The sequence below is a fragment of the Ostrea edulis genome, chromosome 9 (assembly GCF_947568905.1).
Source record: "Ostrea edulis chromosome 9, xbOstEdul1.1, whole genome shotgun sequence".
Lineage (NCBI taxonomy): Eukaryota > Metazoa > Mollusca > Bivalvia > Ostreida > Ostreidae > Ostrea > Ostrea edulis.
In genome coordinates, this window is record NC_079172.1 from 12,698,818 (window position 1) to 12,714,824 (window position 16,007).

The 16,007-nt window shown below is 34.5% G+C and overlaps 1 protein-coding gene across 1 annotated transcript in view; it reads left to right on the top strand.

Moving 5' to 3' along the window:
* Positions 1 to 9,257, top strand: part of LOC125659549 (uncharacterized) — a 16,630-nt gene extending 7,373 nt beyond the window's left edge. The window contains exons 9-18 of the mRNA XM_048891248.2: positions 647 to 814; positions 944 to 1,030; positions 1,168 to 1,262; positions 1,992 to 2,099; positions 2,249 to 2,309; positions 2,616 to 2,723; positions 4,498 to 4,562; positions 5,416 to 5,487; positions 6,637 to 6,806; positions 8,477 to 9,257. Of these exons, the coding sequence (XP_048747205.2) occupies positions 647 to 814; positions 944 to 1,030; positions 1,168 to 1,262; positions 1,992 to 2,099; positions 2,249 to 2,309; positions 2,616 to 2,723; positions 4,498 to 4,562; positions 5,416 to 5,487; positions 6,637 to 6,806; positions 8,477 to 8,688 (1,146 nt within the window). The 3' untranslated portion in view covers positions 8,689 to 9,257. The remainder of the gene's footprint in view (positions 1 to 646; positions 815 to 943; positions 1,031 to 1,167; positions 1,263 to 1,991; positions 2,100 to 2,248; positions 2,310 to 2,615; positions 2,724 to 4,497; positions 4,563 to 5,415; positions 5,488 to 6,636; positions 6,807 to 8,476) is intronic.
* Positions 9,258 to 16,007: the final 6,750 nt, after the last annotated feature.

Consider the following 16,007-nt stretch of genomic DNA (forward strand, 5'->3'; position numbering starts at 1 on the left):
AGTTTTGTTTTCCGGACTTTCTTTAACATGTTTTGATTTAGGAACTGAAATTTGGTATATTCTTTACTGCTATATGTTTACAAGTTTAAGTTTCATCACAAATGATCATGAGTGATTTTTACGAGATTTATAGAACTTTTCCTATTTTTTCTCTACAATCCCTTAACTTAGGAACCTTTTTGATATTTCTATTATCCTTAAACTGATGACGAAAGATATTTCGCAAGCGAATTGACTTGGGTTGGTTGGTTTTATATGGTTCACGAAAAATTTTCACTCATATGAACACGTCATCATTACTGGTGAAGGATTGCAAATTTTGGGCCTATGCTCGGCGCTTACGGTCTTTGAGCAGGAGTGGTTAATTTTATCGTGCCACACCTGTTGTGATAGGGGTCCTCAATTTTTATGGTATCTTCCGAGGGAACGCTCTATTAGTCGCCTTTTTTACGACAAGCAAAGGGTACTGAGGACCTATTCTAACTTGGATCCTTTGGAAATATTACGCAAACGATTTGACTTGGGACTGGTACGGGGCATGTCTTGTTGTGAAATATTTACAGAATGCTTGTTCTTTCTGGCTTGAAATTATCCCTGTAAGAAAAAGTTTATGATAGTGACAAAAATTGCATAATCTCACCGATAGGTATATTTTCAACACACCAGATCCGGTTTCGGTGTAAGTAGTTGGGACAAGGGAGTAGAATTCTACAAGGAATGTCTACGATGGCATCTTTCACTGGATATGTCTCCAGAGGATGTACACGATAAGGGACTCCAAGAAGTCGAGAGAATCTCCTCAGAAATGAAAAAGGTAAATAAATTTGATTTTTTTTAAAAATATTAAATCATTTTATGATCATCTAATAAAGCTTAGAATATCATACTTTAAGTTAAAATTCGAATTTAAATTGAAATAAATTTGATACTGATTATTCAACAGGTCATGATGAAATTACACCACAAAGGTTCTGTCAAAGAGTTTTTTGACAAAGTGAAGGCGAACCAGAGTTTTTATTTTCAAACTGGTGTAAGAATACTTTTTACAGATCAATTTCTAATTTAATCTGTTACATCTGTATAAGTTCATCAACGTAATTTTTTCGGTTTTACTAATATTTCTTGAAGTGAATTTGGTTCCATGACTTATTTCTGTTTTTATTTCAGGATGAAATAGTGCAGTGGTACAAGAACGCGATCCACAATGACATAGAACCAAAATTACCAACTTTGTTTAAAAACATTCCAAATTTACCAGTGGAGTATGAACTCTTTCTTACAGCGAATACGTTCATACTATACGGTCTTAATAGAATGAGTAGTATTATATAATAGTTCAATTTCAATGACCATAATGTACTTTAATAAATTGATTTGTTTAGTGCAGCACCTTCGAGACAATGTAGTATCGACTTAAAATGTTATTTTCTAGAAGTTCTACGAGAATCAATCATACAAATGACCTTGTCATAACGTTTTGCTCAACCAGACGCTTCTGCCCGCGATTAAACTTTCTGTAAAGAGTGATAGAAATGATTTTAACTTTTGCTTTCGATAGTTCAGGCAAAGCAGGAAGGAACACGCAACAACAATGGACGACAAACGTTGAATCATGCACTGAATTTACCAATCAAATTGATGCACTTACAGAATAAAATATCAAGAGCTACTGAGAAAAAAGATTTATTTATAAACAACAATGGCAGAAAACTTTGTGTTCAGTAGCGTAACAATTAAACAAAACGAAAGCGGACTGATACTGGGAAGAGTAAAATCTCTGTCATGAACAATCCAACGAGACAATGACGTCACATTGCACTGTTGTGACAAGATATATATTAATAAAAACGCGACATATTCTTGATCAATTATAATTGAATAAGTCGTCAAATAAAAGCTGAAGTGCGTCAATATTTGATATTGTATACAAAATTCTTGGAAATTTATACTCTGATTTATGTTTATGTATACAAAATCTTCTTAATTTACAGTGTGGAACCTAACCCAATTGATGGCATTGGTGGCCAGTATTTAGCAGGACCACCAGACGGATCACGCCCAGGGGTGTTTCAAGTGAATGTTCATCATCCCAATAAATCGTACGTTTTCTTGATGTTAATGTTGCAGTAACTATATGGCAATTTTAGACACTTCTTTTTTCTGAACTATACATATACAAATGCTCTATTATGGCTCATACTTGTAATAGCATATAGGCAATAACTCTGGAAAAATAACTTTGTCACAGGGTGACGATAGACTTCATGGCTTTACTTCTGCACGAAACTATTCCAGGTCATCATTTGCAGGTGAGACGAACTGTCTTATTAGATAAAAATATTGTTTTCTTCTGCTCTTTTGTGTATTTAAATATTATCTTAGATTCGAAGATTAACAACACTTTACAAATTTGCCACAGACACGTACAAGCACATTACACGTGTTATTATATTCTTTGTAATTCCAAAGCAGTGAAGTGTGTGTGTGTGCGTGTGTGCGTGCTTGCGTGCGTGTGCAAATGAAGCTTTAGCACACACCATGTACTATTAAGCATATGAATCATAAGAAATAAATGTTTCGTAAATCAACTGTTGTTGAATTGGACTACTTTTCAGATTAGCATACAGTCTACCCAGGCAGGTCCGTCGTATCGCAGACACAATCTTGATGATAAATATTTCCAGCCACCAACTCTGCCTCCCTTTTACACTGCTTACATAGAAGTAAGATTTGAGAATTTATCGTATTCACATTGTCTAAACGTATCTACATGGTTTCAATGGTTTTCTGTCCTTTTGTACCGGTTACAATATTCAATAGCCGCTGGAGAGGGGTCATTTATTTATGGATAGCGTACTTATGGCATCTTAAGGCTCAGTAGATAGTAACAACGCTTTTTCTGCATTCTTCAATTTTAATCAATACAATTTTACATAGCACATTTTTATGCCCCGAAGATCGGAGGGCATATTGTTTTTGTCCTGTCTGTCATTCTGTAAATCTGTCTGAAACTTTAACCTTGCTAATAATTATGCACAGTAAATACTAGAGCTTTGATATTTCACATGAGTATTCCTTGTGACAGGACCTTTCCGTGGGTACCAAAATCTTTGACCCTGTGACCTTGACCTTGGAGTTTGTCGTACTTTAAAAAAATTAACCTTGCTAATAACTTTTGCATAGTAAGTGCTAGAGCTTTGATATTTCACATGAGTATTCCTTGTGACAAGATCTTTCCGTGGGTATTGTCGACTTGTGACGTTGACCTTGGAGTTTGACCTACTTTTACAAGATTTGACATTAGTCATAACTTCTAAATGATAAATATTAGAGCTTTCATATTACACATGAGCATTTCTTGTGACAAGGTCTTTGTATTGGTACCAAGATATTTGTCCTTGTCACCTTGGCCATCTTTGAAATTGGCCATTATCAGGGGCATTTCTGTTTCACAAACACATCTTGTTCTAAATCATAGTGATCTTGAAAACAGCTGTTGAACTGAGATTCACGTATATTCAAGGCCGATGACAAGATACCTATGTTAATTTTGATATTTTACCAGCGCTCTATATAAAACTTTGTGTTGAGACGTGTGACCATTTTTGAAAAGTAAAATACATGTACTTTTATATTTCTAGGACTTCTACATCACATAATATGTTTGTAGCGCCTCAGTGTTAGAATTTTATTACCGTCTTCCTTGGAAGACGGTGTCATATAGTTGAAGTATTTTACAGTCTTTGGACAATGCACTTCCTCTCCTTTGTGATTGGTAGAAAATGTATGATGAGAAAATTCTAATTTATTTCATTGGTTGAAATTCTATTCAACGCAAGGGAGATAATCTCCTGACGATCTAATTCACGTACGACTCAACAATTTTACAGGATTTTCGGTCTAAGAAAGAGAGAGAAAACGAAGAGAGGAAAGAAGAAAAATTGCAACATAATGAAACTGACATTTTATTCTTATTCATAACAACTATCGAAAACGTTTCTATAATTCAACAAATCACAGAAATGATCTGTTTTGGCATGCAAACCTTAAAAATTTTCTTGATAACATTTGGGCAATTTTCAGCTATTTAGTAGTCTTTGTTTCTTGCCGTGTGAAAAATTAAACACGCTGAACATCTGCTTTTCACTGGGGGGGGGGGGGGGGGGGGGGGGGGGGGTTGTGAGATTGAAAAGAACCAATGTTTTCTATTTTTAATACAAATATCATGTCCACTTCAAGGTCATACTAGAAAAATTATTGTACAGTAGTTTCTAGTAGGTATTTTTTTAAAAACTTGATTTTATATAATATAAAACTTAATACGATACCAATTTTGATGCACCAGGTGTGCCAGATGCGCATTTCGACAACTAATAAGATTCACAAAAATATGAATGCTTAAAGCATATGATACATTTATATCAGTTTACTGTAAAAGGCTGTTCCTAAAGACGGCAAGCTTTGCTAAAATGGTATACTTGTTTTCATTTATTGTAGGGATGGGCGTTATATGCTGAATCTCTGGGTGAAGAGATGGAACTGTACAAGACGGATTATGACCTGTTAGTTATTTCCTTTTTTCTTTCTGATACCAAACTACTTGTAGTAAAGTTAAGAAGACTCTTTTTGCGTCCGTCTTCTCCTCTAGCGACAGAGTGATTATGTAGTATCTTTCTCGCCCTTCGTGCTATCCGTTTTCGCTGCTTTGTACAAGAATGAAGTCACGTCTAAACTTCGTTATGAAATAAATTTTCAGGACTGCGTCTTTAATTAAGATTTGGGTTGCTTTCGATGATTTAGTATACATGTTCCAAGTAAATTCAATTGAAAAAATTCCCTGTATCTACTGTATATAGCTGACACTCGCGGGGATTGATTGATTGATTGATTGATTGATTGGTTGATGTTTTTCCGCCACACTTAACAATTTTTCAGTTATCTTGTGGCGCCCAGTTTTTATTGGTGGAAGAGAGAACCCAGATACAATATAGCTGGGAAGAGACCACCGACCTTCCGAAAGTAAACTGGGAAACTTTCTCACTTACCGACACGAGCGGGATTCGAACCCGCGCCGACAGAGGTGAGAGGCCGTGTGGTTTTTGAGCGCCTCGGCCACGGAGGCCCCCCACTCGCGGGGATGAAGTGTCTGGATTTCTAAATTAAATTCACTCAAATAGTCAAAAGACAATATGGCTATAGAGTATCTTTTACACGTTTTGGATAGTCAAAAGATGTGATACCTGGAAAACACCTTTTCAACTTAGGTAATCAATGAATATAACTAGAGAGCATGCAGTCATGCCGATCTTGTGAGGAGATCTACCGTTTTGTTTGATAATTTTGCGTGTTTGATAATTGCAAGATTAAGGTGAAAATTAAATTTTAAAAAATGCCTTTCTTTCATTATGTTTTCAGCATGGGAAGATACGGATCAGAAATATTTCGAGCGTGTCGTCTTGTTGTTGATACTGGGTTACACTACTTCAAGTTAGTAGACAGTTAAACGTATTTCGATTACACACACACACACACACACATACATATATATATATATATATATATATATATATATATATATATATATATAAAGCACTAAAAATCACCAACGGCACGAACAACAGAGAATTGTCAAATTTTGGGACGACCTGTCCCTTCTTCAGGACGATAGAATATTTAAATAGAAAAGAAAACTACAACTACAACTAAACTACAAAAGCTTATAAAAAAACCCATTATACATATTAAAATTATCGAGTGTAATATGTGGTAATAGAAAAGTTTCTTCCCATCGAGGGTCAAGACTAAACTCTATAAGCTTTTGTAGTTTAGTTGTAGTTTCCTTACTTTTCTATGTAAATATTATATCGTCCTGAAGAAGGGACAGGTCGTCCCGAAAATTTGACAATTCACTGTTGTCGTTGGTCATTTTAGTGCTTTTTACATCCTTTTTTTATTTAACCTCGTATCTACTATTAGATCCGACACTTTTGGATGTTGAGTGCTGTTGTATTTTAGTGCTTTATATATATATATATATATATATATATATATATATATATATATATTACACACACACACACATACGCAGCTCTGATGTTCAGTACAGTAATGTAATAGTATTGAGTCTGTATTTTGGCCCCACCCAATCATTAACTGTAATTGATAAAGACAAGAATACTGAACAAAGTAGTTGTAATTTGTCATGCATTACAGATAGAAGCTGTGGTCCAAAAGATTACACACAGTACACTCTAGACAACACTGGAAATATGTTACTCAATCCATTTAGTTGTCATACAAATATAAAGATTATAGCTTGAGAGTGTCCCATAACAATTTATTATACTGTATACGATACTATAAGATACTTAATCTGAAGGGTTGATTGGGGAGAACATAAAACCATAGTCTCCATAGTATTTTCTTTCTGATTTTTCATTGTTGAACATGAAAACAACAGAGATATGGAAGTGATTTTTCATGGATAAGTAAGACTTCGCATTCCCCTCAAAATCAGGCTATAAATGTAAACTACATTTTCATGAGCAATTGGATGTTCTTTCAAAGCTTTATATGGCTACAGTATTAATGAATATTTTGGATTTATGATTGAAGTAAGGACTAATTTTTTTCCAGCTGGACAAGAGACGATGCAATACAATATATGTTGAATTACACAGCATACGGTGAAGACGAAATCACAACGGAAGTCGATCGATATCTGACATGGCCAGGCCAAGCATGCGCATACAAAATCGGCGAACTTCAAATAAGAAAATTGCGCAGAAAAGCAAAAGATGAATTAGGTACTTATCACTCAGTTTGTAGATTTTTCAAACGTACTTATTACGAGAATAGTAATGGTGATAAGAGTTGTTTGTCTTTCTATATGCATACTGCTTACTGAACAATTGGAAATATTTTTAATAACAGAAAAACGGAAGCAAACTTATTGAGGGTCGTTAAGAGCGTAATATTGGAAGGATAGAGTGTAGCGATAAATTACATTTCAATTTTATATATAACATCTATTTTGAGTGATGTAATTTTTTTCCTACAAAAGCCATAAAAGTGTTAAAATATCTAATGCCTTGAAAATTTATTAGAATTGAGATATATATATATATATATATATATATATATATATATATTAAAATAAGAAACATTTAAAACTCCATAGATCCCGCAATAACTTATTCGTAAGATCTCCAACTGATTCAGCTATTTGGAACACATATTATGAGTTTGATCACTGTTCGTTATCTTTACTTTTCATGATCAAATGAGATTATAAAGATTTTGATAAGCGTTGCATCTAGGATTCTATTTTAGCTCACCTGAGCTGAAAGCTCAAGAGAACTTTTCTGATCAACCTTTGTCCGTCCATCCGTTTGTCCGTAAATTTTTCATATTTTCATCTTCTCCAGAACCACCGGACCAATTTCCATTAAACTTAGTTCGAATCACCCTCGGGTGAGAGAAATTAAAGATTCTTTAAAGGAAGAGCCATGTCCCCATTTAAAGGGAGGTAATCACAAAAATGGGTTGGTGTCATTACAAAATATTCTTCTCAAGAACCACTGGGCCAGAAAACTTAAAATTCATATAAAAGCTTCATGGCCTAGTGGGGATTCTTCAAGTTTATTAAATTCATGGCCTCCAGGATAAGATGGGGCCACAATGGGAAATTAAAGTTTTGCATGCGATCTAGTTCATCAATACAACTTATCATTGGGTCAAATGCTGTCTGACGTGTTTCATACCGATTGTTCACTGCGGATGTGACCGATCGACAGGGGGTGCTTACTCCTCCTAGGCACCTGATCCCACCTCTGGTATATCCAGGGGTCCGTGTTTGCCCAACTCTCTATTTGGTATTGTTTATAGGAGTTATGAGATTGATCACTGTTCGTTATCTTCAATTTTTGCATGTATTTCTTATAGGTTGCATCATCAAACACATAAATAACAATATGGAATATTTTACCCTAGAAATATTGCTAAAGCATATTGTCGGAGCCTTCTATCTTGATCATATAATTAGGTAAATGGAATAATCCGTAGCCAAAATCATTATATAAAGAACGGTTTTAACAACTGATGTGAAACACTTCAGGTAACGTTCAACCTAATGACATGTTGATTTTACAAATAAGATCATTACAACTACATGTATTATAGAATTTTCGAAATGCTAAATTTGAATGAGACTGTTGTTACCCCTGTTACATTAACTTAATTGTCAGTAGCTTGTCTGCCTCTGATTAAGAATTGATCATTCGCAGAATATGCTCTCGTGTCTCGAATCATTTTGGATACATAAACAAATGCAGAGATTGATTACAGATTATTTCATTTACTGAGATGCGATTCATCTCCACTTTATGACACAAAGACTCTACCAACAGAACTATCTCAATTTCTATTGATCAAATGAAACTTTGAAATCAGTGTTGTATTTGTTTCATTCTTAAAGGGTCCAGATTTGACATTAAGGATTTCCACTCCGTTGTTCTGAAAGATGGAGCCCTACCTCTGAATGTCCTGGAGAAGAATGTCAATCAGTGGATTACTGAAACAAAGAGTAAACCCACAGAGACAAGGAAACCGTGCACCTCCGTCGGAACAACTAGAGACGCGGGATTTAAACTGATTTTGATGATCTGTATCATGTTTTTTCTGATATAATTGAATAATTGCAAATTCTAGTTTCTATTCTGACAATGTTCCCAGATTGAATTTATCAGAATATACTAAACAGATTTAATATCAAAACAATTTTACCAGAGGACCCAATTTAGGTACATGTAGGTATGTTCTCAGCTGGTATGCTTCCTTCTCACTCAAGGTGTGTGTGATCTTTACACATGCAGTTAGTTAATCTTGTCACTGCGCAAATATCTACAAAAAGACTATAACATATTTGATTCTGATAATCCTCTAACATGGCGATGGTGACATATCATTGTATTTGCACTGGATTTAGTTTTTGTTCAATCTTCATATTATTGATCAATGAATGTACAATGCTTAAACCAATCACTCTGTGTAAGAAATTTTGCTTAATTGCTTGTTTGATTAAAAAAACGTGTGTGCTATTAATTAATAAAGTATGCAAAAACAATTGTCATGGCACACATAGACAAAAGAGCGAACCTAGCATTCGTTTTCATTTCACTTACCAAAAAAAACTCGTACCTTTAATACATAAATCGCAAAATAATATAAAGTATTAATAAAAAAAAATTGATATTGAACTTCTAGTCATTAATAAGGCACAAAGTGTGTGTGTGTGTGGTGGGTGGGGGGGGGGCGTGCGAAGCATTTACATCCTCCTCGCTGTTCACGGTCTCAAACTAAATCCTGGTACTTGTTCAGCTTCCACTCGTAGGCTTCTACTATTCTATTCCCCACGACACTATCACTTCCAGTAAAATAACTTGCCTAGAAGAAATCTGAATTACAATATCCGGTGTCTGCTTAGTAGCTGCTAAATGTATTTCCTTTGCAGACTGATTTTAAATATGAGATGTGTTTACAACAACCAATCACTGGCAGCACCCCACAGTTTACGCCAATGTTAAATATCTACTCTCTAACCCTGGCTAAGTTGGCAATTAACCATATGTAGTTATAACAAAATACAAACTCCATCTAACGAGATAACAAAAATGATTTGCCTCATTTTTATGAGATAATTATCTCATCATCATGTGATAATTATGTCGTTGTAACGAGATAATCCGCTTTTCAAATATACAAGAAAACAGGATCACAAAGTTTGCAAAACATGCATATCGCGTTTAATAAATTCATATCGCGTTTAATAAATTCAAGAAAGATATCATGATCTTTGGTGAATTTCCATTGGCACTGATTGCGCTCCTTTGTTAGCTGACATATTTTTATATTCTTCTTTTCATAGAGTCTTCCACATCATACTTGAATATTGTATTGAACATAATTGTTAACGGCAAACTGAAACTCACTTCTACGACAAACAAATGGGATGATCTCGCAGAACATGGGTATCGAATTAGTTGAGAGACATAAACATCATATGCAAATAATAATGGAATATTTCTACATAAATATGGGAAGGTTACGATGGAGAAGCTGAAATCATCTCGTTTGTCATAACGTTGAGTTCTTAGTTTACCGTTAATTGTCCCGTGGAGATATAGTAGGTCCTCAGTACCCATTGCTTGTCGTTAGAGGCGACTACATGGGGCGGTCCTTCGGATGAGACCACAAAAACCAATGTCCCGTGTCACAGCAAATGTGGCACGATAAAGATCCCTCCCTGCTCAGTGGCCCTAAGCGTCGAGCATAGGCCTAAATTTTGCAGCCCTTAATCGGCAGTGGTGACGTCTTTATATGAGTGAAATATTCTCGGGAGGGACGTTAAACAATATACAATCAATCGATCATTTTCAATAAAATATCTAAGTACAAAGAAAGGTGAAGATAATGAGCAGTGATCAATCTCATAACTCCTATAAGCAGAACAAAGGTGATCTAGAGGACCATATCGATTGTTAGGCCGTTCCGCGCACAATGATTTTGACTACGGATAACTCCATTTACATTATCATTATATAGACATGGGATGCTTACTCCTCCTAGGCACCTGATCCCACCTCTGGTGTGTCCAGGGGTCCGTGTTTGCCCGATTATCTATTTTGTATTGTTTATAGGAGCTATGAGATTGATCACTGTTCGTTATCTTCACCTTTCATCTAAATGTCGGGTTGAAGGCCACAGCAAGATATTTTTCTTCCCATGTAGAAGCTTTTTAATAAACTTTGCTTCATAAGAATATAGAAACAATTGGTGCCCATGGGAATTCCAAGACTATTGGAAGGCCTGATCACCAAAGACAACGAGGATATTGTCAATGAGAACCTCCGGCATATTCATTTATTTCAACTTCAGAGTACTTGTGCATGTAATCAGAGTGGTGTTTAACAAAGTAAGTTTTGATGACTGATACGAATATTTCCTTTTTTTGTTGAAGATGCAACTGTCAATGATGTAAAAAAAAATAATAAAGTTTTGTGATTTACACCATTTCTGGCACAGTAAGTTTCTCCTTCACAGGTGTTAATATTTTCGTGAGGAGGAAAGATGGGGTTTGGTAGAACTTTTACTTGATGCAGCATGCAGCGCAATGTATCTCTTTGTAAGGTTAGGAATCCAGTACAGGTACGGTAAATCTTATTCATCCGTCCCATTGACTGGGATTTTGATAAATGTCATCTTTTGAAAGGGCAGTTGGAGTATAAGTACGTTTACCAAATGTGGAATAAGTGTGATTCCCAAATGTGGAATAAATGCAAAGTTCGTTTAAACTACAGTTGTAATAATAAACCTTACAACGACATTGTAATAATAAACCTTACAACGACATTGTAATGATAAACCTTACAAAGACATTGTAATAATAAACCTTACAAAGACATTGTAATAATAAACCTTACAAAGACATTGTAATAATAAACCTTAATAATAAACCTTACAAAGACATTGTAATAATAAACCCTACAAAGACATTGTAATTATAAACCTTACAAAGACATTGTAATAATAAACCATACAAAGACATTGTAATGATAAACCTTACAAAGACATTGTAATGATAAACCTTACAAAGACATTGTAATAATAAACCTTACAAAGACATTGTAATAATAAACCTTACAAAGATATTGTAATAATAAACCTTACAAAGACATTGTAATAATAAACCTTACAAAGACATTGTAATAATAAACCTTACAAAGACATTGTAATAATAAACATTACAAAGACATTGTAATAATAAACCTTACAAAGACATTGTAATAATAAACCTTACAAAGACATTGTAATAGTAAACCCTACAAAGACATTGTAATGATAAACCTTACAAAGACATTGTAATGATAAACCTTACAAAGACATTGTAATAATAAACCTTACAAAGATATTGTAATAATAAACCTTACAAAGACATTGTAATAATAAACTTTACAAAGACATTGTAATAATAAACTTTACAAAGACATTGTAATAATAAACCTTACAAAGACATTGTAATAATAAACATTACAAAGACATTGTAATAATAAACCTTACAAAGACATTGTAATAATAAACCTTACAAAGACATTGTAATAATAAACCATACAAAGGCATTGTAATAATAAACCTTACAAAGACATTGTAATGATAAACCTTACAAAGACATTGTAATGATAAACCTTACAAAGACATTGTAATGATAAACCTTACAAAGGCATTGTAATGATAAACCTTACAAAGACATTGTAATAATAAACCTTACAAAGACATTGTAATGATAAACCTTACAAAGACATTGTAATGATAAACCTTACAAAGACATTGTAATGATAAACCTTACAAAGACATTGTAATGATAAACCTTACAAAGACATTGTAATGATAAACCTTACAAAGACATTGTTCTTACCAGGCTTGTTAGCTGGAACCAAAATATTATTCATGTTACCTATCGAATCCTTTGATCACTTCTGGTTTATTGAACACAGAAGGATAGATGGTACATGTATGTATTTTTGTTGGATGTGTCTAATACGGGATTTCAATATTTCTCTTATACTTTTAATCCATTCTGACAAGGTATTAAGTTCTTTTTCATAGCTATCCCATCGTCTGGTAAAATCTTCGACCGGATTCATAATAGAGCTGAAGTTCTGTCACAAATAGAAAGAGCGAAGTTCTCTAAATTTAAGACCATTACCGATTGTAAGACGTTGTTTTCACACTGAGTTTGACTACGGATTTGCTATTATACCGTTTATCTGATCAAGATATAGGGCTCACGGCGGTCGTAACTGGTCAACAGGGGATGCTTACTTTTCCTAGGCACCTGATCCTATCTCTGGTGTGCCCAAGTGTCCGTCATTACCTTCTCTTAATCTTGTCTTCTTTATGGGAGTCGTGAGATTAATCGCTGTTCGTTACCTTCACCGTTTCATTATTCATATTCATATTTTTCTGTATTTTTTTTTATATCAATTCTTTCAAGTTGTTCAAAAGATATTGTCCACCGATGCGTTATTAAAACGTAACAGCTGAAAATCACCTAATCTTGACTTGTCTCTATATTTGTTAATGTTGACCTTATCTGAACAATGGTAAAGGGAAATAATCCAAGAAGGACAAACTCAGATCGTATGAATTAAACCATTATAATTATGATAAAGATAAGTGTTATGTATTATGCCTATTCAAATAAAAGGTAAAGAATAAACCAGAACACATATTTTTCAACAATGTCTCTAGGTAGGTAGTGGAGTTCGTGGAATATATATACATCTTTGAAAAAAGGGGTTATAAATGTTAACGGCAAACTAACAACATAAATTGTAAATTTCAGGATTCCTGCATCCCCGGGGCCTTCTCTACATCACTATGCATTTAGTTTTTCTTAAACATGTGTGGTTCTAGACAAGAAGATTTTTGAAAATTGGTCAATTTTGGGCACTTTTGCCCCGGCCCTAAGGCCCTATCGTGAAGGGATCCTGAAATTTACAATAGATGTCACACTTGTTCCAAAGATGTTTCATACCAAATTTGAAAAGAATTGGAATAGAAGTTATCAAGAAGAAGTTAAAAATGTCTATTGTTCACACATGTAATAACTGACCATTTTAGCCTCACAAAAATACCAAAACCCCTACAACTGGGATCATCAAATTTACAATTGTGGTAAAGGACTATCTGATCTTTCTAAATATCCATCTAGTTTCAATTCAATATCAATAGCACTAAAGAAGGAGATGTTACATGTATTTAAGTGTTTTACACATAAACACTATATAGTAAGTTTGGCCCCGACATGAGGTCAAAACCCCTACCCCGAGGATCATGAAATTTATAATTCTGGTAGAGGCCTTCCTGCTCTACATCACTATGCATTTAGTTTTTCTTACACGGGTGCGGTTGAGAAGATTTTTGAAAAATGGTCAATTTTGGACAATTTGCCCCGCCCCTAGGACCCCAGGGGTGAAGGCGTCCTAAAAGTTACAATTTATCTCCCCTTGTCCTAAAGATGCTTCACACCATCTTTGAAAAGAATTGGAATAGTAGTTATCAAGAAGAAGTGAAAAATGTTCAATTGTTAACGCACGACGACGGACGACAACCAATTGCAATAGGTTACCTGAGTAAACTCAGGTGACCTAGAACTGTGGTGCTACACATCATGTTGGTTCTACGTGCCTATTGTAAATTGACTGGCGGTATTGCGTGCTACTGCATTGTCAGGAAGCCATTGTACTGGCAGTTAGTTCATCATTAAAGATTGACCGGGAAAAAATCGGGCATGGAAATCAAGTATTATTTCAATCAAATCTCTTTGGCTAAATTAGGCGCGTAGCAAGAGGGAATGGGATTGTTTTTAACAGTATACGCTTTTACATGTAGTTATTTTAACATCAAAAGATGGTTATCTATTTCATGCAGAGTTTAATTCATCGACTGGTTGCCCCTAACTGGTTACCTCCTTTTATGGTAATTAGTGAAAGGTAGTGAAAATGCGAGTTTGAATCGATGAGGTGAATCCATAAATTGAAAGATTAATCCCTCTGCCATGACTTCGTATTTCGAGCTTTAGGTTGCAGTAAACGTTTTGGGTGGGGTGGGATAAGAGGTGCCAAAAGTTTGATCGCTATCCTCTGAAGAAATATTGGATCCAAGCATGACAAATATTGTAAACGTTTTTATTTAACTTTAAAAAACTAGATAAGAAGTACAAGTATTTAAGACCTAATATACCACTTTTAATTTTAGTATACTGAACGTGAAGCGATTTTCCTTATGAAAAGTGCACATTGATTGTGAATACTTTCATCACATTAATGATAGATAACCTAATTAACACTATCAATCCTTTAACAACATTTAATGTGGTAATCTTAAACCTAAAGTCGTCACAATAAAGTTTGTTTCAGATCGAATTTATTCAATTTTTTAATGATATATGACCATTAATTGTAACAAAAATTTATATATATATATATATATATATATATATCCAACGATTACTAAGTACACATGATCCACATTTAATTATTTACACTTAGCGCTTTCGCCGTGTAGTTCGGCTCTTCAGAGTGTAACAAGTTTTACAAAAAGAGTACAATGTACACTGAGTGGCCAAAAGTATTGCAACAAACATGGCCGACGTCGTCGCCATAAACGTCGTCTTGGTATTTATATTCTATTTTTATTAGGATAGATAACGTGTTGGAACATAAAATCCTGGGTAAACATTTACGTGGGTATGATTGTTGTGGGGAACCGTGAATAATTACGGAACAGCAGACGATTTCCGGTATTGTAACGAATGTAAATAATGTCAAAGAAAAAACAAGAGTTGTCATCAGATGTTAAAGAATTAATCGTAGATTTAAACTTAAGGGGATTGAATAACAACAAAATCAGCGAAACAATAGGAATACATCGAAGTACTGTTGGGAGAATTTTAAAGAAATTTAACGAATCGGGAAGTGTAGAAAACAACCGGAGAAGTGGCAGGCCAAGACTGACTGATGACAGGGGCGATCGTAAAATTTTCAGACTGGTAAAAACGAATAGGAGACAATCTTTACGTGATATTACAACATCTATTAACAACACAGTGTCTGTAAAAGTATCAAATAGAACTGTTCGCCGTAGATTAAAACAGGAAGGCTATAGAAGGGAGGAAATTCAGAAGACTCTGACCATCAGTAAAATGAATCGACAACGACGAATTTTGTGGTGTAGAAATAAGAGACACTGGACAAATGAACAGTGGCAGAAAGTTATATTTTCTGATGAAACACAGGTGGTAATTGGACAGAATAACTCTGTTAGTTTATGGAGAAAGGCCTCGGAAAAGTGGAAACCATACTGCCTGAATCAGCGTAAATCGCCAGTCAAAGTAAGTTGCATGTTTTGGGGATGTATAACTTACGATGGATTTGGTATAATCGTGC